A 25,285-nucleotide genomic window follows, 5' to 3' on the forward strand; every position below is an offset into this window, starting at 1 on the left:
GACAGTGATGAGTTTATCTATACTATTAAATTATTCTTCTTATAAATAATTAGATTTAGATATTAATATCAGTACTACAACTAATGATTCCATTCAAAATAAAAAACAAACTTTTCTTTCTTAATTCCTTCAAATATGTATGTAATCTTATAATCACATTTAATACAAAATACATTCTAAGTACTCTTTCAGAAAGAGTAATTCAAAGTTATTTTAAGCAAAACAAAATGCTATATCTATATAAAAATATTATGTATTTGTAAAAATAAAAAAATCAAGATTTGATTTAAATTATATAAAATATTTAATAAATTAAAAAGTATGTAAATAAATTATTTATTTCAAATGCAACATGCTGCTAAACATACACACAACATATTATATTTGATGGCAATTGCATCTTTGGATTAAATATGCTTTATTTAATATTAAATAAAACTTATTAAAACATTTATAACAAAATCTAACATTGTATCAATCATCTGAAGTACATATATTTTCCAACATCCCAAAGCCCAATGTATTAATACTAAACCAAACAATTGCCAAATTTGTGACCATAGGGTCGGTATCTCTTCGATACCTCGTCAGGATGACACCACTGTATCTTTCGGTCGATACAGAGACCACAAGTTCGCGCAAGCGGATAGGTATGAGGGTTGGACCCGGAATGGAGAACTGAGAGACAAACGGAAGAAACTGCACTCCAGAAGTTTTAAACATAAAAACCCGTTTATTTATATATAATCTAAATTAAGTTTACATCAGCGAATAAAATACGATACATAAACTACATGAGTTATTATTCAATTTTTAGTCCAAATTAACGATCGGGTGCGCGTTTCTTTTACGCGGAGAGAGAGAACGTACAATAGTGCGCGGGCAGGATAAATACCTTAGGTTGTAGGCAAAATCAGCACAAAAGGTCCAACAGTTCTTTTTAGGTGAACAGTTCTTTCCAGGTGAGTAGAAAGATTTCAGTTAAGTTCAGGTCTTCTAGTCTTGTCCAAGAGGAGGAGGTTCGGATTCTCGGCGGGAGGTAGACGATCGGAGCGCACACACAGATACCAATAATAACTTCCACCCCCTTACTCATCATGCCTGGCCCTTTTATATCAAGTCCTCATTTTCGAACTTTTCTCCGATTTCGTCAGCGATGACGATCTTCTTGGTCCAATGAGGGGACGGGTGACACAATCGTGACACAGAAATGTACTCATCTCAACACGGAACCTAATTCGTGGGAATCAAGGTTTTTATTGATTTTATTTTTCCTTTTTCTCTTTTAATTTTCTGTTTTCTCGTTCCGTCTTTATAAAGTTTATTAAAAAAAAATTATAGTTTAAAACACAAAATTTCTGGTCCTCACAAATTACTTAATTTCTAATTATTAATAGTAGCAAAAAATAGTCCAATTAATTACAGCAATCATTTACTTTAGTATCAATCTGAAGTATATTATAAATTTAGGAATCAGAATTATAACCAGAAAAATATATAGACAAGAATTACAAAACAATTCCATCTAATATACAGCATAAGCAATTAAAAGTTAAAGCATTCTCAATTTTTTTTTTATAATAAAGCTTATCAATGCAAAATTGAAAGTATCTAGAATAAAATTTGAATTAAATAATAATTAAAAAATAATATATATTTAAATTATTCTGTAATAATTTCAATAAATTTTGGTTTTATTGAATAGACTTACTATATTCAATCATTTATAAAATCAGGTTTAGTACTGATGTTTCTTGGTGATATCACCTATATACAGTCGACCCCCCTATAACACAGTAAATACGTTCTGGTTTTTATGAAATCCATTTTCTACGAGTCCTTAAATACATCAGCCAATCACAGCCCGGCACATATGCAGTTTACGGACTACGGCTGTTTGAAAGGTTTTCTTCCATAAAATTAATTGATTCTACACTAATTTGACTCAACATTTCCAAAATATGTATAATTTTTTGAGAATAATCCATATAAACTATGCTATAAACAAAAAATTGTAGGATTACTTACCAAGTGTGCACCGTTCAATGACACCATTGCTTAAGCTTGTTTTTGTCATGGAGCGGTGCATTGAATGGCGCACACATGCTTTCTGATAAATTATTTTTCTGCGAAAACTTTGCTGAACTTTGGAGACATCATTAAGATAAATATAATTTTCATGGATGTTAAATAATAAATGGTTTTTAGTAGGTCCGCTGCTCATTTAAACTCAATGGTTTGTGCAATATCCACTATAGGTCCAGATTCGACCGATCCTGTTGCAACACGAGTCGCTGATGACATTTTACTGAATTATACGAGTCTCTTTTAGCGTGTTTATACAAATATGATCGCAATTTTTTCGCCTTCATATAGGAATCTGAACTATATAAACCCGTTTTATAGGGGTCTACTGTATTAATTTATAAAAAGTATATTTGGTGATTCAATGATATATTTCAGGTCTTACATATGATCTCACATAATAGAATTTTAGACTGCTGACAACCTATCCAGACCAGGTATTCTTGTTCTCTGATGATTATTCTTTGAAAAGAATGTTGGGAGACAATTGTAAACTATTGATATATTGTTAAATCCTATTAAAATTTGAAAGCCATTAAATAAAACCTCTTTAAAAGATCTACTGTATTTCTGAACATTTTTAACTTTTAGGAAAAAATTCTCAGAATTGAAGATCATGTGCAGTCATCATTTTCCTGTATAAGCAATTAATTAAACATAATATATAAAAATTATATCTGTTTAGTTACTTATATATAAATATCTTGTTTATTTATCAAAATCTCTAATTGTAATCATTTAAAACTTTTCAGAATGTTTAACTTTTCACAATCTGATTTTAAATCAAGTAACATAATAAGTAGGATTTCTTACTTTGATATCTTTTATTTTTCTACATGAAAAAACTTTATCAATTAGATGAACATCTGTAGATTTGTCCAACATTTTCAGTGTTCCTTCATATATCATCTTAAATTGACACAATTCAACACAGTAAAATTTCAAATTTTGAAATAACATTATATAAAAATCAAATACAGTTGACCCCCCTATAACACTGTTGATAATTCCGTTTTATATGAATTCCATGTTGTATGAGTCACTTAGATTTTACAAATACGTGAGCATTCACAGCCCGGCACACATATTTGTAAAATCTAAGTGACTTGTACAACATAGAATTCATATAAAACGGAATTATCAACAGTGTTATAGGGGGTCGACTGTATCCAAAATGTATGTAGGAAAGGTCTATTAATCACATAAATTAAAATTACCAAAATCACCAGAAATAATAAAAATCTATCAGGGAGTAGTGTCAAAGAGTTGAGTTTGCAGATATCATCTTGATGTTTTGTAGGTTGTGTTAACCTGACATAACTTTGCACAATGAAATAAAAATATTTATGATGGCAACATTAGTCAAAGATTTTTTCCCCATATTTTGAATAAAAGTTATATAATTAAAATAAAATTTAAAATTCTGTTTACATTAAAATTGTTCTTGAACATATCCAAGAAATAAGTTCAAAACTATCATCCAATAAATGAGTTTTAGTGGTATCATCTGTCATAAATATTTTAAATTTTCATAACTTTTAAATTAGTTTAGTTTAGATGAGAGAGATTGAATAATTCTTAAACTTGTATTCAAATCTATAACTTGAAGTTTTATTTTTATCATTTGATGGTCAGATTTAATAATTTTAATACGATTTTAATTCTACTGCTTAAAGTGATAAATTAACATTTATGCATTTATGTAATTTCCATTTTAATAAAAAAATCTATGTTTTCAATGAAATTACTAACATTCTGCTAATTTGATAATTTTTAATAAATAATTTTAATTAGAAAAACAATAGATTTTATTTTTCAGTGAGTATTAATAGTTGGCAAGTCAACTATTACTCTTTATTACTCTTTATTATTTGTTAAATAAATTTAACAAATAATAAAGAGTAATAAAGGAAAATTTCCCTTTTATGTATAGTTTTAAGTTCTTTAATAATGTCTATTACAGCATACAAATAATAATGAAAATAAAATAAGATACACTACATAAAAATTTTTGTTATAATTTCTTGCTGGACCAAAATCTTAGTGTATCAGTATTGCAAAGTATAAACCCTATTATTAAGTATATTGTAAACATTATAATCCTCCTTTAAAAGCAAATAGTTTGATCAATAATAATAATAATTACTGATAATAATTATTATTATTTATTATTATCAATAATAATAATTATTGACAATAATAATAATTATTGACAATAATAATAATTATTATTATTATTATGAAAATAGTTGTTAAACATTAATACAAGATATTGGCATTTTAAAATAAAAATAAAATAAAAGTTCTCTTAGAAGAAAAACTATGATAACTGTTTAACTATTAGAGCAAAAATTAATAAAGGTATACATTAATTAATGATCCATCTTCAGGAATGAAGTTATGAATAATAAAAACAAAACTTCCAATAATCTACACAGATGTTCAACAGTAGATCAAATTAGTACTGTGGATATCAATTTATAAAATTGTGGATGTTAAAGAGAACCAGAGAATACAATACACCAATCATAATCAACATTTAAATAACAGAACAATCTCAGTCTACAATTAACAAAGTTATAATACACAGAAACATTTGCAGAAAAAATAACACCACAAATCATTTCTAAATTCTAAATCATCATTCTGAATTTTAATGTTAATTATATCTTTATCTAGTCTTATTTTTTTTATCTTGAGTTTTACCATTATTTGGATGTTTTTCTGCCTTACTAAGATTTTCAAATAAATTTGATTCACATATTCACAGCCTCTTCTATTAGTCAATTATCTAACTTTCTTGCTTTGACTAAATTTCTAATGCTTCCCTAATCTCTTCTTTATTGAGTTAGACATGACACCAATTTAATATATTAGCATTCCTATTTTTTATTAAGCAATGGAATTAATTAAAATCCACCCTTCATCGGGAACACTTCTGGCTCCTTATTATTCTGTATTCTTATTAATTGTTGCTCTAATAAAGTAGAATAAATAGCCACTTTGACATTTTATATGAGAAATTTTTCGTATCAAAGTTTTTTCTTAAAAATTAAAATTTCTTAATTAAGAAAATTAATTAGTTAAAATTGAAATGTAATTAATTTAATTAAAAGTTTAAAATGAGCATAACATTCATGCAGATAAGATAATTTTTTGATAAATGTTAAGGACCTAAATTATAAAATTTATTTTCAAATTAAAAAAAATTTTAATTAGAAAATCAGCATTACATTTTAAAAATTTGATAAAATATAAAAAGATAGGATTAGTACTAACATACCAATCAGAAATATCATCAGTTTGCAAGAACCTATTATAACATAATTAGTAAAACATTTCAACAAATCACTTTTAACTATTTTATGTAATTTATAAAGTTAAATGTATAAAAATATTTGAATATAATTTATATCAATCATATATAAATAGTAATATAAATTTAAAATTTTCTCAAAATGAAAATTAAATATCAGTCATTTATTAAAAATAAAATTATTGATTTTTTCCCTTAAATTTAAATGTTAGTTTCTGAATAAAGAAGTTTTTTGAGTTTATATTTATTACTAAAATTTTTTATGGTAATAAAAAAAAACTAAAAAATAAAAAAATTTTCATCTTTGGAGTATGTTATGTATTTCTACTGCAGAGAAAATAGTCACTTAAGTTTTCTCTATCTCAGTTTATTTATAGTTATTTTATATTATTGTACTTTTAAATTACAAATATTTTAATTTGAAAATAAATTGCAAGGCAAAAGTCTTTAGCTATAAGAATGTTTTACATCATCATTAGAATCATTTTCTTGTTTTGAAATAATTTAATATACCTATCAGTTACAATAAATCATAAATATTTATTATCATTTTTATCATCTTTCCCTTTATCACAAAGATATGCTATTTATTAATAGAAGAACTAAGCATCATTAAAAATACGAATTTATGTCAGAATTTTAATTAGAACTGTGTTAATTTAATGTATAAAATAATTAGTTTTGAAAAATTTGAATGTTTAATGTAATGCAAGTCTAATATTCACTCTATTGTTCCTCCTTTTTAGTAAGAAAAAAAGAAATATCCCTGATTTAATGAAATTTTCCTTTATCATTTAAGAACTAGTGATCTAAAAAATGTAAAGATTACAAATTGTTTCAATTATTTTAAATTTAATTCTCATAATACATAATGCTTGCAGAGATGTTAAATATGCCTTAATTATTTGCAAATCTTACGTTTTAATTTCAGCCAATTAATTCTAAACATTGTACAGGCAGATAAATTCTAATATTCTTCCTAAAATTTTTTTTAATATTTAAGTTTTTAAGAATCAACTGTGGATAACTTTTTTTAATAAGAGAATTTTTTCATTGATAAATGAATATATTAATAGATACTTTAAAAACACAATTAGGTATTGTTTTAATCAATCAATAATTTATAAAACTTTGCACTAATATTACAAATTTGATAAGGGATGTAACTGAAAAGATATAGGTTTTACATTAGATTTGGGTTAATTTTTGACATTAAAATTTTAAATTAATTTTTAAGCAAAGAGCTAAACAATGGCAAAAATAGTATTAGATCTAAACATGATTAATATATTAATCATGCTCTTAAATTATACTCTCCATGTTATCATTTAAGAGGCACAAGAATCATCATCTGTTATAGATTATAGTTAATAATAGACTGAGAATGAGTTTCAGAAAAGCCTGAATATCTTTCACAACAAGATGTAAAGATTCAGACTTTTCTGGAACTAATTATATATAAAACCAAGTCCAAATTATATTAATAATCAAACGAAAGTATCAAGATTCATTATCAAACTATAATTCGCTAACTAAATATACAAATATTATGTAATTTAGATTAAAAATAAATGATTTAGCCATCATCTTCAATTAAATTTAGTACAAGATGGTAACTTAATTGCATATGTTTGGTCCAAATTATTTAATATTTGTATATTTAATTAGCTGAGTTATAGCTTGATAAGAAATCTGGCATTATCATTTGATTATTTTCTGAAACACTTCGACGATCTGAATTACAGAACTATAAAATATAAATGAGCAATTATTTATCGTGACATCATCACAATGTCAAGCTGCAATTTTTTATCATATTTTTAATAATTTTTAATTTAAAATATATGCTCTCCAACTCAAATTAGTAGTATCTTACCCCTGTACATCATACTTTTCCATTAGCAGTGGAGTTGTGCCAGTCATCTATCTAACACCTTTCAAAAGAAGTTTGAATTGAAATAACATGACTTCCAGTGCAAATCAGAAGTTCATATACAGTAGTACCTCAGGTACAAATGCTTCCGCATACGAAATTTTCAGGATACGACATGAAATTTGAATATATTTTTGCTCCACGGTACAAACAAAAACTCACCATACAACGTTACATTAGTTCACAGCACCACCGCCATGATCACATGTTCCTTCTGTTCATCGATCTCAGTCCGCGTGTTTGCTTCGTTGTGGAAGGATCTTGCTCGATAAAGGAAATCTTGAGGTATTATCAGAAAGTGACTGATTTTATTGAAAAAAGACATCCCAAAAAGGTTCACACTGGCTGTATTGCTGCTCAGTTTAATGACATTTTCCTAAGTCATTTTAGAAACATTTTAAAAAGTAGGCAAAGCCAAACCTCTTTGGATAGATATTTTACCAAGTGACCTCTATCCAGTGAAAGTGCTGGTGGAAGTGAAGGAAAGAAAGCAAAAAGCAGTGAATAAAAATTAAAAAAATATATATAAAACAACACTAATTTTTTTAATCTTTTCTAAGTTATTTTTAAGTTATTGTTACATTATGTTATGTAAGTTAAGTTTTAGTATCATTTCCCTTCTCCCTCTCTTCCGCCACCAGTTTACACCTCCACCGTCGTCTATCCTCAAAGGTAAAGTGCAAATAAAACTACATTTTTAATCAATTATTATTCTATTATGGTTATTTATACATTTACAACTACAAAACGCATTTTTCAGTGTTTTCCTTACTAAAGTTATTTTTTTTCAATGTACTACTTAGCTTTAATTTGAGTGTGTTTTTCGTGTTGGAATGGATTATTTAGTTTTACATGTAATCATATGGGTAAAAATGATTCAACTTATGACATTTTCATGATACGATCTCAGTTTAGGAACGGATTAATTTTGTATACTGAGGTACTACTGTATAGTCAATCAAGCCTCCTGCCCCTAAGGTTTCCATATCTGATCTCGTCTTTCATCTATCTAACTCTGTTCTTGAGATTAAGGAAAGAGAAATAGCAGACAGATGTCAGTGGGAATTTATAGGTCTATAATTTTTTCAAATTGCAGTCCAATAACAAGAAAATATAGAAATCAAGAGCTTCATTCCATTTTATATTTTTTAATGATTATTTCTATAAAAGTTCACAAAACTTAATATAAACAATAAACAAATATAATAAACCAACTAAGCAATTATTTTGTTTGTTTGTTTATTTCTTCAGTACAGGTCAAACTTAAATAATTAATGTAACAATTGTAGTTTCTAGTCTAACTTTTCTAAATATAAACTTTCTTCAATTTTTGTATCTATTTTTAAGTATTATTAATATTTTTTGCAGTACATCAAAAACTGCACTTTCATTACCAATACCTTTAAATGCACTATCCATATAAGGCAACAGAGTAAGGAAAGAATTGTGTTACATTGGAGCTACTAATAGATCATTAGCAGCAAGAATTGAAGAACAATAAAAGCTATACTAACATGCTCATGGCAAATGAGCTTGCTGATCCCATCTCCATGTCAATAGCTTGAAACCAAGCTAAAATAATACAGAAAATACAAAGAGGCAGATAAAACATTTTGGTCCAAAGCTTGGAAAATTTACAAAACAACTTTAAAGGGACAATTAATTGTAAAGACTGCAAAGCAATATCAAGGGCATATTTATTTATTTATTTATTTTTCAAAAGACACTGTGGCCAGGTTGGCCTTTTACAAGCATCTTAACAGTTAATCAAAACAAACAAACAAAAATCAGGACGCGAGCTGAGAAAAAAAAAATTAACAACAAATAACGTTGAGTCTTAACCTTTTTTCCATTTTTTTACATTTTTTCTGAAGATTTCATAACTCGATATATTACGTAAATCGTCGCACAGACTATTCCAATAGAAGATTAATTGAAAGATCGGTGCAGATCTCCCCATCTCCAGTTTAACAATTGGAAGACTATAGTCACGAATTATACGAGTATCACGTGTTGATCTACGACATTCACTTATACCAATTCCGAGAAAGCTATTTTCTTTTTTTCCCTTTATATATTTGAAGCTCTCCAATAGAATCTGTTTCTTGTAAATATCACTAATCTTGTCAATATTTTCGGTGCGGTAGAGTTCGGATACTGATTCCATAAAGTTTAAATTATAAATTGAACGCAAGTAACGATTTTGTGCTATCTGAAGTTTGTTAACTGCGTACAGAGATGCGGTTCCCCATACAGCGATACCGTATCTTATTCTAGATTCGATGCAAGTGTGGTACAGTCGTTTTGAGAGTGATGTGCTTAAAAAAGCCTGAATTTTCTTATTTATCCCAGTATACTTTGCCAGGGAAAGTGCAACATCATCTATATGTTTATTCCAGCGCAAATTATCATCAAAAGTTACTCCCAAAAACTTAATAGCATTTACTTTTTCTATGTTAAAATCAGTTATTTTAATATTTAGGTGATGCGGATTGATTATTTTATTCCTATTTGCAAAGCAGAGGAATTTAGTTTTATTTTTGTTAATTACTAATCCATTGTTTTCCATATAACTGTTTAAAATTTTTAAGATGTGATTCAAATTCTCCTGAAGAATTATAGCGTTTGTATGAGAATAAGTTATCACTAGATCATCAGCGTACATCAATATATTTTCTTTTAGTATAAAGTTAAACAAGTCATTAATATATATATTGAAAAGCAGTGGACCCAGGATTGAACCTTGAGGAACGCCCTTGTTTGGCCTGAAAGAGCTAGAGATAATCTGTCCAATTTTTACAAAGTAAATTCTATTTGACAAGTATGATTTTAACCAGCTTAGAGGAGTCCCTCTTAGACCAACAGTCTGCAATTTTTGATACAAGAGTTCGTGATTTAAGCTATCAAATGCTTTTGAAAGGTCCACAAAAACAGAAATTGCTATTTTAGATTTGTCGAGTTGTGACGTTATGGATTGTTTCAAATGCAACAAAGCATCTACCGTCGAAAATCCTCGTTTATATGCGTATTGGTTTCTGTGAATAACTTGGAATCTGTCTATAAAAGTTGAAAATCTCTTGTAAAAAATCTTCTCGAAAATTTTAGCCAACACTGACACTATTATTATGGGACGATAATTTTCAATTTCACTTTTTGATCCTTTATTTTTATATAATGGCAAAACTAAGTTTTGATTTAGTTTTTCTGGAAAGTAACCGTTTTCAAAAGATTTATTTATCAGATACGATAAAGGTTGAGCTAAAATATCGGATATGTGTTTTAAGATTTTAATATTTAAGAAACTGATGTCTGGAGTGCTGTTTTTCAAATTTTCTATAGTATTATAGACTTCTAAGGCCGTGGTATTTTCCAAAAAGAAAGTATTAGAAATACTAACATTTGTTATATGTTGCTTCGAGTTAATATTGCCGAGGACGTCCGGAGCAAAGCCTTCCAACGACCTGTAGTGCTCGGCAAAAATATCACTAAAAGTGGACTCATCATTTATCATTTTCCCTTTGTAATTCAAATGATCTATTTTAGCCTTATTCTTTGTCCTGGTTACCTGAAAGGGTAACGTCTTAATGCTTTTCCAGAAGTCAGAAGGAGATTTAACATTAGAAAACAGAAGACTGTAATAATTTCTCTCTTCATTACGGATATTTTTTCTAATTTGTTTATTCAAGGTATGTATATCTTCTAAATGTTTGTTTCGTTCTTCGAAAGTAGTCCAATTTTTATTTTTGACTATTTTAAGTAAAGTTTTCTTCTCCATATCATATTAGTAATGCATAGAAAGCATTACTAATATGAGATGGAGGATTACAAGATTTATTATTTATTCATGTATATTTAGTTACACATATTTTTAATTACATTAGATTAATTGTATATACACCAGTATTTACTCAAGTATAAGACGATCTCATGTATAGGACAAGGTGTGACTATAGAGATTAAAATAAAGAAAATTAGATTTATTTATATAATTCTAGTTTCATTTCATTTAATCACAAAATATTATCAAATGCACGTATTAACGCAAATGACCATGTTTGCCTTAATACATGATGAATGGAAAACAAAACCAAAACATTATAGTGCATATGACCAGAAAAAGTTTATTTTTGATGATTCAGAATGTGCTAATATTTGTTAAAAATAACAATTTAACTAATATAAAATAACTACATTTATAATCATTGCTAAGTGACCTGTATTTGTATTTCATTAATGTTTTTATAAATAACAAGAAACTATTTTCTGAGAACCAATGAGATGCAATGCAGTTTTTAATTGATGGATGTAGTATTAAACCGCCCACCAGTGGCCGAGTGGTCTTCGTACCCTAAACACTGGGAGTTCGGTCGTGGGTTCGCGCCGCGATCGGACAGGCTGGCTGCTTGGAGTTTTCCGGGTTTTCTCCTTGCCAATAACGACTAAATAGGAGGCCAGTTCCCCATAAAAGTCCTCCCGGAAGGCATTAGTTCCCCTCGCGTAACATCGCGCCCCAGAGAAGGCAACGGGAAACCACTCTGGGTAGTAACTTTCCCTAGTATACACCTTGGCGGATTACAAACCTACGCCAGGTGTCGCCAACGTCAGGAATCTGATATGGCACCAAGAAGAAGAAGAAGTATTAAACCAATAAACAAAGGGTGTGTCTTAATTTGTTTACAGTAATATAATTACCTCTTTCTAACCTGTTACCGGTGTGTCTACTAACTCTTAACGATCCAAAACGAACCAAAACTAATGTTTTCGAACCCTTAAACGGTTCTTCTTCAGGTTTTTTCGAATCTCTGATGGAAAATGCAGCTCGTAAAAACTTGTTTACAGTAGGTGCCAACTTACGATAAATAAACTGTAGACTTATGAAGTATACACGGTTCACAGAAATTATTACAAAAATGCAAAGAATCCTACATTTGCACGTATAGAACGACCTAGGTTTCTGAAGCAATGAAAAATGAATAAAAACTTCATCTTATATGCAAGTAAATACAGTATTTATTTATATTAAGCCTATACTATTTTGTTTTTCATTTATTTTATCTTATATACATACCAGGCAAAAAGACATTTGGCATACACATTTTCATTTGTTAAATTATGTTCTGATGCATTAACTTTCAAATAAAATTAAATAAGTTCTATTCTGATGTGTTTGTTCCATTTAAGATGTACTTTTTCATCCTTGAAAAAGGTTATTAAAAATGACCAAAAACATTAGAGTAACATTAAAACTAGGCCTATATTGCATTTAAAAGTATTGGTTTGATATTATTAGTATTTTTCACAGTATTATGCTTTCAGTATCTCTAAGATTTATTACAAAGTGGCAACTATATAAATCTTTTTATCATATTAATGGCACAACATACATTATTAGTATTAAATGTAAAGACACACATCAACAACCACAACAATTGAATTATCAGTTATATAATTTTAAATTTACCGTATTTACTCGCATATAAGATGAGGCTTTTATCCATTTTTCACTGCTTCAAAAACCTAGGTTGTCCTATACGCATGAACGAAGGATTCTTTTCGTGTTTGTATAATTTTTGTAAACTGTGTATTTGCATTTTTTTACCGGATTCTCACCTTCTGGTGTTTAAAAACAAAAGTATTTTATCTGGGTCATTTGAATCATTCTTGTGTATTGACAGGAATAAAGATGAATAACAATAGGAAAAGCAAAGCTTTTAAAGTGAATTCCAAAATTACATGGAAGCCCGATATAAGTTTTAATTCATTCCCACGTGAAAACAGATGATTATTTGGAAATCAGAATTCAAAGAAACTCATAAGTGTAATCGACGGAGAATGGATTCGACTGTTAACAATTGGCAAAAAAGGTTCCCAATAATTGTCCAGCTTTACATGAACAAATTATGTTGTCGATTTTACAAGATTTTTATTTGACGTTTAAAATGCCAGTCATTTTTGCGGGACAAATGTGTGCATTTACGTTCATTTAATATTTTATTTGTTATTAAATGAAAAAATTAAATTAGAATTGTATTAATAAATCTAATTTTCTTTATTTTGATCTTTACAGACACACTTAGTGCGAGATTGTCTTATATTTGAGTAAATACGGTATACTGAAATTTTAATAAATATTATATATAATAATAATAAATAAATTCCTATTATTTAACTGTTTTGTGTGTGTATAAATGTTAACAATGTATGAATTTCCAGATTTATCAGATTAAATATATTCATTCAAAAATAATACATAACAATATTAGTATAATGTAATAAAATATTATAAGACAAAATTTTTCAAAAACTGGCAATTAAGAGAAAGATTTTAATTTTAAATATAAACAGCTGTGATAAAATTTATACAATCATACAATAATGAGTTTTAAAATTAGATATGAATGAGAAAACAAATGTATTGAAGTTTATTTCTTAAATAAACTTCGCTACTCAACCTTGTAATCACAAGACATTTAAATAGAAACATTTCATGTATTTAATTAAATATTTTTTTATGGATTACTGCTTGTTTATTCATGTAAATATTTTATATTTCTTACATATTAATTTAATTTCTTCTGAAAAATTTGAAATTCCTATTAATAAAAATCATACGATGATCGTCGTGCACGATTGTAGCTAATAAGAAATAAGCAAATAAATAGATGATATGCATAATATTTTTATTATAAAAATATTATAAAAATATTATGCATATCATATTAATATTAATTTAATATTAATAATTTATGATTATTGATTTATAATTTAACATAGCATTACATCAAATTAAGCACTTTTTAATGATAAATTATAATTTCTGGTGAACATTATCCTAATCTTTCTAATATAATATTAATTTAACTTTTATAACATATAAAAGAACACACTTCGTTGACTTTTTATGTAATATGATTAATTTTTCGAGTTATTTTACATCTTTCTTACATTCGTTTGCAGGACTTGATAAATAAATAATTTAAAACAATTCAATGTCGATATAAAAACGTTTTAACGAAAATATAAAGAATATTCCGTGTTTTTTATTAATATCTTATGAGTCTTTAAAATGGGGAAAAATGATTTATGTCGTTGAAACAGATTATTTTTGTCACAGGGATTAATAATTTCAAACTTCGAAATACTTCATATTAAACAATTAATTACCTTTTAGACATTGTCGGAATGATCATCCATTGAACAAAAGCATAATCGGCATAAAAAACAGCAACGTAAGTTAATATAATACATATCACGCCACATGGATCCCACCGACACACAACCATCTTCCTCTCATCCTCACTACATTTGTCAACAAGAAATCCTGCCAACTTCCGTTCCTAACACCGAGAAGAAAAAAAGAGAAAAATCCATAGCCCAAATTAAATTTATTATAAATATTGTATTAATTTGATTTATTCGTAACTCTTTTTATATAAAATTTAAATACAAATATTTATTTTTCAGAATCTAAGTTATATTTTATACATTAATGTTTTATATATATATATATATATAATAAAAATATTCATTCGTCCGGATATGTCGGATCCCGTCTCTCACACCCGGCCGCGCCCCATATATATATATATATATAATAAAAATATTCATTCGTCCGGATATGTCGGATCCCGTCTCTCACACCCGGCCGCGCCCCATTGTGGGCCAGGCCGAATCTATAATGGCTTGCTAAAAAGAGATCTTAGTGCCTACAGGACGGAACGAGTTTTGAAAAAATATTCAAATTCAAATTAAAAACCGAGATTGAATTCTAATATCCAAAAATGAATTGTCTATAAGATGATTTTTTTTTTTTTTTGCTCTGTCCCGATCGTTTCAGTGAAATTTTTACCTTTTTTCCCGTTTTATGAAAATCTAAACATTTAGATTTCTAGTTCATATATTAAATACATTTGAATATTAAATTCTGATTTTTTGATTTGTAGAAAATATTTATTCTGCGTCGATAAGTCATAAATTTGAATAGATACTGCTGAGGAACACACCTAAATGGTAAGAAGTACAAAATAGTAGAAACATTAACAAGAACAGCTGAAATTTGATTATGTTGTTCGATTACATTGAGTCCTAATAAAGACAACAATAAGTTATAACCAAATACTTGGAAAATCGGAATGAAGAAAAAATCAACGTAGATGAAGATGGCTAAAAATACTGTACTTAATGTTTGTTAACTTATGGCAACGCAACACTTGGGCGATCTACCTAAGGGGATGCCTTCCGGGAGGTCTTTTTAAGGGAAATTGGCCCCTATTTAGGAGTTACAGACGTGGAGAAAACCCGAAAAACTCCACGTGGCCAGCCCGTCCGAGCGAGGCGCGAACCCACGACCGAACTCCCAGTGTTCAGGGTACGAAGACATCTTGGTCACTGGTGGGAGCTCTGTACATAATGAAATGCACGACAAGGGTCTTGAATCATTTTAATAATTTGATAGCATTAACACTTTGGTTTCTGGAACTACAGGCAATCCTACAAATGACCCCATCAATAATGTAGTGAATAAAATCACTGAACATCGGACATTGGTTCCGGGTTCGTGTCTGACCAACGGGAAAGCCGCATGTTTTTCGAACAACGATTGAAACGTTCGGATCGCATATAAATTATGGAATTTTGCGAAAATATAAGAATGTCTGGTTCATTTCCATAATCTGGCACCACGCTGGTCACGTAGGTGTTGCATTAACAAACTTCTACTGAAATTAAAACTGATTCGCGAGTTTTATTTGCTGTTGACATTGAATAAGCTACATCTTCCATAACTTTCAGTTTAAATAAAAAGTAATTTTATTCTTCGGAATTCATTATCGTATTAATAAGAACACGTGTGTTAAAAATCAGAATTCAATTATTTTGAAATTTTATAATTATTTTTAATTAAATGTTTATTTATGGCGAATTATGTATGAGAAATAATTAAAACTTTTATCGTGGATAGATACATAATTCATTTGCGAAAGATTCCAACTTTTAATCTGTAAAGAAAATTCTTCAAATGTGTCTATCAGTTCATTTAGAATATTGTTCTATTCGCGCATTATCTTGCAGCATCATATTTTTGACGATTTCTTGATTCGTGGACTCAATTTTCCAAAGAAATTTTTCCAGTTCGTCCAAATTGTTTTTAAGTTTCTGTTTTTAAGTTTAAGTTTCTCTCGAGGAATTTAATACCGTGTCGTAAATTACTGACGTAATCCTCCGAGCTTTGTTTATTTCTTTCTTGAAACTCGGATAAACTTTCTTGGCATTCCATCTGATTCGGTTCGTATTCAGAAATATTTTTTCCTTCTCGTCTAAAAGTCTCTGCTTTTCATCATTTGAGGCGAAAAACATTTTTTTCGCGTCGAGACTTCCAGCATTTTCGACACACAACGAAGAGAAGAACAGACAGAAGAAGGCTGGTTGAAACAAGAATTACGTAAATGATAACAAGCTTCTTTCTCTTATTTATAGATTTAGGGTCCATTTTATTTTTCTGTGATTTTCCAATATGCATTAAATTTTTATATCCACGAAAAAACTGATCGTTGGCATTTGCATCTTTGCTTTGAGTTTTTGTTCTTTGTTCATAATCATTCTTATTGAAATGTTGATAGGGAAGTATGATGGCTGTTCCGGTAAATACTTCATATGCTGTGACTTTTGTAAATTTTCCGGTACTGAAGTCGTCATCTCTGCGATTCTCGAGCGTTGGAGCAAACAGTAGTCTATAGTCCATTTTCTTACGAACTGGAATGTCAAAGTCCGAATAAAGAATGTCTTTTGATTTGTATTTTCCGGTTGGTTGAAGTGAGTTAGAATAATAATCAGTAATATCGTTTCTTCTGAGATATTCTGCATTGTAATACAGAATACCGTTGTCTTTGTCTAATTCGAGTTGAGAATTTTTTCCGTCTTTCAAAAATTTAGTATTGAAAAAGTCTCCACCTTCTGTCACTCGATCAGGGCTGTGGAGGAGGAATTTTTGGCCAGAGGAGGAGGAATCAGAGTCGAAAAAAATGTGTCGACTCCGATATTTTAAATTTACTTTAGTTTTTTTATTTAAATGAAAGAAAACGTATTATATATCTATTAATTTTTTATTAATTAATTCCTTTTGTATTTTGTTATAATTCATTTATTTTAAATACAAAATGCATCAATTTATTAAATATGTAGTATTCTTTGTATTGATAGTATTTGTATTTAGTAGTTAAATTATTTTAACCCAATTGAATTTGAATATTTTTGAATCATTCCTTTATTATCCCTGTTCTAAATAAATACTCTATTTTTCTGAATGAGCCAGGCTAATTGATCAGAGTATATATTTTTCTTTTCTGAACAAGGGGCTGAAGTAGCTAGATCGCATACTTTTTAGTTCGACTAACTCTTCTGGAAGGGTGAAATTGAAGTGCAAATGCTGTCGAATATATGTAGATGTAGAATTTTATCACCCCTCTTTCTCCTCTTATTAATTAAATATTTGTTAAAAATTAATTTTTATACAAATAAATATTAATGTAAATTAAACATTAAAAATACTAATTATAAAAGTATTTGGGTAAACGCTCCAGGCTCTTTCAGAGTTCAGAGTAGGGTACCACCCTATGATCGCCTCTGCTCCCCCCATAAAATGACTTGGTATTTAATTTTGCCGTAGTTGGGAGTCGGAGTCAAGTGTTTTTTACCGACTCCGCAGTCCTGCATTCGGATAAGGGAAATGTCGAGATTTTTCGAAAAATTAAAGTCAACACTGAAAGAAAATATCGCAAGATGGCTAAACGATAATCGCATTCACCTAAACGATAGCAACAATAAATGCTTTTTGCGATCATTATCAAATATATGACCGAGCGATCAAGGTGACAGCCTATCGCTCTGGGGATCCGGGATCGAAAAATCTCCAGGAATTTTTCGGGGGTAGTCCATCAGGATATGTCCGGCTCCGTCCCTCACCTCCTGGCCACCCCATTGTGGGCCTGGCCGAACTCATAATGGGCTTTATATATATATATATAGTAGTACTTTATGTTAGACTTGATGACAAGACAACTGAAATATTAATTCTTTCTGCTTCGATTTGAAAAATATATGAAATAATTTACATAATTTTTAATAAAAATTATTATTTCACGTATAGAAATATTGATTTATAATTTATAAGTATTATTACATTGATGAAACTAGTAATGCATCCTGTAACTTAATTATAAAATTCATTTATTATTTTAAGAATTGATTTTAAAAAGACCCGATACATTTTGTTTTTGCGCTTCTTTAAATGCTAACAACTGAAACTTTAAATAAACAAATTGTGTATGATGATAATTCCACAAGAAGAATGTTTAATTAATGGAAGATACTGTTTTAGTAAATATAATATACAGAGTAACGATATTTCATAATTAACACAAACAAGGATTATTTCAGAAAATAAAATAAAAGTGGAACAATTGGAATGAGAGAAAATACTACAGAGATACGAAAACTCAACTCGTAAACAGAATTACTAAAATTAAAACTTAAAAAATTTTAATTTTATCGTATTTATTTACATATTTCTTATAATTATTTTAGTACGAGAGACAAACATCATATTAAAAATCTTATGGTTTACAAAATACTAAATACTGTATTTTAAGTTTGTCACAGTCATTTTCATTCTGAAGTTCATTGTACTGTACTTAAACTTACTGTTATTTAAATTTTTGTATTTACTCACTTCTCAATTATAGAATTTGAAAATGATGAGAAAACTTAATAAAAAGCATTTAATTTTTTTAAATTTGTAAAATTTACATCTCTCTAATGTAAATTGTGCTTTGTAGTGACGTAACTTGCGAAGTACTTCACAAAATCGACTGAGAATAATCTTTAGACAGAGCAAATTAAAATCCACAGAAAATAAGGCCCAGCTTTGTAAGAATCGTAGTTACGAATTCAAATTCACATTGTTGGCTTCCTTTTGTATGAAATGGAGCGCCTAATAAATTTCTAACATTTGATGTAAATAAACGTCTCAGATTGTTTGCGTTNATCGTATTTATTTACATATTTCTTATAATTATTTTAGTACGAGAGACAAACATCATATTAAAAATCTTATGGTTTACAAAATACTAAATACTGTATTTTAAGTTTGTCACAGTCATTTTCATTCTGAAGTTCATTGTACTGTACTTAAACTTACTGTTATTTAAATTTTTGTATTTACTCACTTCTCAATTATAGAATTTGAAAATGATGAGAAAACTTAATAAAAAGCATTTAATTTTTTTAAATTTGTAAAATTTACATCTCTCTAATGTAAATTGTGCTTTGTAGTGACGTAACTTGCGAAGTACTTCACAAAATCGACTGAGAATAATCTTTAGACAGAGCAAATTAAAATCCACAGAAAATAAGGCCCAGCTTTGTAAGAATCGTAGTTACGAATTCAAATTCACATTGTTGGCTTCCTTTTGTATGAAATGGAGCGCCTAATAAATTTCTAACATTTGATGTAAATAAACGTCTCAGATTGTTTGCGTTAATCATATTGCATGTATAGAAACGAAACTGCAGCTTTAATTGGTCAATTTTCACTTTGCATTACAATGTTTCATCCCAAAATCCTGGAATTGCAAAAAAAAATTTGAAATGCAACATTTGAAAAACATGCATTCGAATTTTTTGAATTGTACCACTGTGTTAAATCTTTACTTGTTCTCTGCTATATAGAAGCGTGAAAGTTACTTTTATTCTTTCGGCCCCCAGAATCTTTACCATGCAAATTGATAAACAACTTAAAACTCAAACAGGACATACTTTCGATTCGTTTTACAAATTACAATTTTACCAAGTTTTACCTAATCTTGTTACAAGCATAAACATTCAAACCCAAAATGTTATTTAATTAGAACTAGAGAAGGCGACTAATAGCTGCCTCTAGTGTCAAAATACTTAGTATTTAATAGTAGTAGTAATAGAGCCCGATATAATTCGGCAATCGTTTGGCTTTATATTCATTTCATTACAGGGTGACAATATCAATGCTTTATTGAACAAGATAAAGCCTATATATACAGCAGTTCACCCATATACGAAATGCTAAAGAATGTCATTTGATCAGATATAGGTACTGATAGATTTCTTTCCCAGATCAAACATAAGTGTAGGCACTAGTAGTATCATGCATTACAAGTAGAGATGTAAATACTTTCCAATCTCTGCCTGCATATGCAAGATAGTTGTAACATTTCTAGTAACTGTCAAAAGTAACTAGCACATATTCAGCAATATAAAGAGGATTAAAAATTACTTAAAGAAGTTATACTTTCTCTCTGTTATACACTATATAACAGAGCCAAAAAAGTAAAAATTAAATATTCTTAATAGCTTTAAATTTTACAACGATAATGTTCAAAAACATAGAGCATACAATAATAATAACAATAAAATTACAAGTTTGTAGAAGTAGCATCAAGTACAAAATATTTACTTAAATACTATTATCATTGAACTTAACATTTATATTCTCAGCTGGTTTTCTCCCAAAGTTTGGTTCAATTGCCAGAAATTGCTTGAGAAATTTTTGTTTCAATTTTGCTTTGTTAATACCACTACTCTACTGCAATAGAACAGAATATTTTTTTAGTTTAAATAAAGCAGTTTTTACTAATGATTTTTGCTTTATTTTTTACAATATATTATAACACCAACAACAAACAATCAACCAAGAAAATTATTATGAAAAAAACCTTTATTGCAAGGATATCTTAGTGTTGAAGATTAAAAAAGAACTAAAAAATTCTGTTTGAAATCTAACTTTTTAAATATATAAATAGAATATATTACCTGATTATTTATAAAATGATAAATATTTTAAAGTTTAGTATATTTTTAATACAGTATATCATTTTTGAATAATTCTTTTTCTAAGTGTTGAAGATTATTATAAATAATTATATTCTAGATTTTTCTTGAAAAATTATAAATTCTTGGGCTGTAAATATATAGATACTAAAATATTAATTTATTTTTAAATTCTTTTAACTTTATCACTTTAATTAATATTATGGATTCAAATTTTAAAATCTTTCTGAAAATACAAATTTGATGAGGATAATGGAACCATTTTATAAAGATTATATAATAAATTTAAAATGTTTTCAAATATAATTAAAAACAAATTTATTCACATTTTATGAAAATATTGACAAATTAAACTACAATATTTACATGGTAACAAATAAATTGTCATAAGTACCGGTACATTTAATATACAATAGGATATGTCGTAGTGAAACACTTTATTAAAAGTTCTGGTCTTATAAATACTCATATTTAACATTAAATAATAAAAAAAATGATTATCTTGAACTATTATCAATTATATTTGCCATTAGAAGCGACTGCAAATTAGCTGTTTGAATACTTAAAGATGTTGGTAATTCTTGTATACTTGCTTCTTTATTGGATTTATCTTCTAAAAAAATAATAAAGATAACAAGCAATTATTTATTGTGACATCACCACAGTGACGAGCTGCAATTTTAATCATATTTTTAATTTATTTAATTTAAAATATATACTCTCCACCTCAAATTAGTAGTGGCTGTCCCTTGTACATTATACTTTTCCATTAGCTCCATCTATATAGTTCCTTTTAAGGGAAATATTTTAATTGAAATAATATGACTTCTGGTTTGCATGAGAAGTTTATATATAGTTAATCAGTGCCTCCTGCCCCTAAACATTCCATATCTGGTCTTGAATTTTATTTATCTAACACTATTCTTAAGATTAAGGAAACACAGGTGAATGACAGTGGGAATAAGTAAGCCTACAATTTTTTTCAAATTGCAGCCCAATAATAGTTTTAGATATTGGTATTGTCTGAAATCATCATGACTATATATAGAGTACTAGCTTACCCGTCGCGCATTGCTGCGATCTCAGAAGAAACGAAATTCAAGCAAACTCATTATGATAAAATTAAATTTACATTTTATCATTTTTATTGAAACTTATTATTATTATATTATTATTCATTTTCATCAGGAAAACATTTCAAAGTGTCGTTTCAATTCTATTTATTTATTAGAGCGCTTGTGGATACACGATATTTTTTGTTTTCTCATCTGATGCGTACACGAATAAATCAGAAGGTTTTCCGACGCGTGAGCTGGTCACATACAGTTGTCCATGTGTACAGTGACCATATTTTTTTGGGGAAAATAAAGGACATATCGAAGAAAATCAAAAAATACCTTATAAAATTCATAAGTTTATAACATTTATTACGAAAATAGTAGCATACAACAATGCATACATTAAAATTTTAAACAATCTGAATTATTACACATACACACATTGTAAAAATTTAAATAATATTAATTTTGATACTTTTCAGTAGAATTAATTTTTTTATAGCGCCGTTTCACGCTTCAAAGTCATAAAATTCCATACAGTTCATTTGAAAGTTGTATTTGACAGAAATACGTGCTTCTAATGTGCTTACTTTTAAATGGGTTTTTTCATTCGTCCGCATATTATTCAGCAATGAAAATATTCGTTCAACGGGGGCATTAGATCCAGGAAGACAAAAAAAATTCTACGATTTTACAAACGTTTTTGAAAACAATTTCTTCTGCTGTAAAATGTTCAAAAATCTCAATCCACCTTTGATGGCAGGGCTGGTTATTCTGTCACCATTCGTCGATCTTTTCGTTTGTGACATATTTTTTTACACATGAAACTTCATCAAATAATTCACCGTCGAGTATATTTACGGACCAATGATTCGAAATAAAGATATAGCTTTCCTCTACCTTCGCCCACAAAGGGATTTCACATAATGTGACCCATTCAAACACCTCTATTTCAATAAAAAACATGTCCCAATCATTTAGATAATCTATGCACGTTTGATAAAATGTGTACACAGCATCATTGAATTTTTTGGCTTGTATATTTTCTGATTTTTCTAATGCTAAAACCACTTTTCTAATAACAATAGGAAGAAACCCCTCATTTTTTCTTTCAACTAACTTTAGCTTTAATTAACAAGTGTATCATCCACCAACTAGAGAGTTAAAAAACTATCACAAAAATCCCCATAAGAGTGTCCACCCCCTGGTACTGTCAGTGGGCCGTTTGGTTGGCGACACACTGCACTACTGCGCTCTATGTAGCAATGCAACACTGGTCGTGATGGCGTATACAAAACTAACTTGTTCAATATATTATTAAAAAAAATTTTTTTAAACTTTGCGTCAACTTTACAAAATAAAGGACAAAATGCCTATTTTAGAAAATAAATAAAGTTAAAGGACAGAGCAGTGAAATAAAGGACTGTCCTCTTAAATAAAGGACGTATGGTCACTGTATCCATGTGAGAAGTACGGATTCTCCAAATTTAGCCCACACACTTGCAGCGATTGTCAGAAGTGCGATATTCCCCATTTTTATATATTTTCTTAATCCTTTACAATTTTAATTATTTAATTGCTCCTTTCTCTCTTCCTTGGCATGTTGTGAAATTTCTGATAGTTGGATAATATACCGTTTTATTGTAATTTGTGTTTTTAAATTATTTTGAGTAAATATTAAAATTTGGAAAAGGGGATACCTAGATCGGTAAAATAGGCAAATTTCCTCCTACAACTTCAGTTGTTGTTTGGGATACAGTTAAGGTTTTAACAAAGTTCCAGCGAATACATAATTAGCAAAAAAAAAGTTGAAATAAAGTGATTAAACAAAAATTATTACAAATATCGTAAATAACAGTTCACAAATGCATATATAGAAATATTTTTTGGAGGGGGAAATGGTCTTCACAATCTGAAATCAATCAAACTTACGATGCTCGTATACACTCTCGCCATCTATCGTAGGATAAATGTACTATGCCAGAAACCTTCGTGGGAGTGTATTAAAAAAAACTTCCCAAAGTTTCATGGCAATCAGATAAACAATGTGGTAATGCATGAAGGACATACAGACAGACATACATTCATTTTATATATATATAAACATTAAAACACACACATATGCACACAAAATATATAGTGTTTTTCAAAAATACATAGGAGAGTTGAGGAGAAGCTTATAGGCAAAGCATCAGAGGCAAGTATATAGTGTACTGTTTATATAGTACAATACATCATTTTAGGTCTAAAATACTATCAAATGGAAGTTAAGTAAATGAAATTCATATGCATGATTGGATCACTTTCAACTGATCTAGGTCTAGCTGCATAGTTCTGTAGCTAACTGATGTGTTCTGAAGATTCAACTTGTTCTATTTAATACAAGAATAAGAATAAACTATCAGTGGTGTGCCGTGACATTTGATGATAGGGAAGTTGTGTTTCTGTAAGAAGCCGACATCCAGGGACAATCAGTCAACTGCACGTCAGTGATGGTCTAGGGTCCATTTGTATCGTTTATTCAATAAGCCAGTAAAAACTGTAGACTTCTCTAAATGCATTTTTAATATCACAATTACATTCCAAATCGCTAGCCACGATATAAGGGCTACAATTAAAAATAAAATAATAAAAACTTACTTGGTGAAATAAAATGTGTGGTGGACGTACCGGTACATACCTGGTACAAAATATTCTTCAATTGTATGAATATACTTTTAAAGAAAATTATAATTACAGTAATACCTCGACTTACTCGAACCCGGAGTTACGCGATTTTCAAATCTCGTCGATTCGTCTTTTGTTTGAGCGCCACGCGACTCTCGATTACTCACTCCCCCCACACTATTGTTCAACTTACATGTTCGGACGTGTCGCGCGGAATCGACACATAGCTACAATTTATTTTGTGTTATTTTTTTCTGTGTTTGTTATATCTACGGAGACTTGAGAGACAATATGTGGTGATTTCTTGTAACCGTGAACGAATCAAAAGACGAGATAAGATTAACGAGAACATTTATTAGCTTACATACA

General features: G+C 28.7%; 2 protein-coding genes across 2 annotated transcripts in view; both read right to left on the reverse strand.

The window, feature by feature from the left end:
- Positions 1-14,655, reverse strand: part of LOC111620362 (palmitoyltransferase ZDHHC7-like) — a 35,210-nt gene extending 20,555 nt beyond the window's left edge. The window contains exon 1 of the mRNA XM_023362288.1: positions 14,499-14,655. Coding sequence (XP_023218056.1) covers positions 14,499-14,617 — 119 coding nt within the window. The 5' untranslated portion in view covers positions 14,618-14,655. The remainder of the gene's footprint in view (positions 1-14,498) is intronic.
- A 6,891-nt stretch (positions 14,656-21,546) lies between these two features.
- Positions 21,547-25,285, reverse strand: part of LOC111620363 (transforming growth factor beta regulator 1-like) — an 18,751-nt gene continuing 15,012 nt past the window's right edge. The window contains exon 9 of the mRNA XM_023362289.1: positions 21,547-21,804. Within this exon, the coding sequence (XP_023218057.1) occupies positions 21,689-21,804 (116 nt within the window). The 3' untranslated portion in view covers positions 21,547-21,688. The remainder of the gene's footprint in view (positions 21,805-25,285) is intronic.

Source organism: Centruroides sculpturatus, unplaced genomic scaffold (genome assembly GCF_000671375.1).
Source record: "Centruroides sculpturatus isolate CEXI.00-Female unplaced genomic scaffold, Cexi_2.0 scaffold32, whole genome shotgun sequence".
Classification (NCBI taxonomy): Eukaryota; Metazoa; Arthropoda; class Arachnida; order Scorpiones; family Buthidae; genus Centruroides; species Centruroides sculpturatus.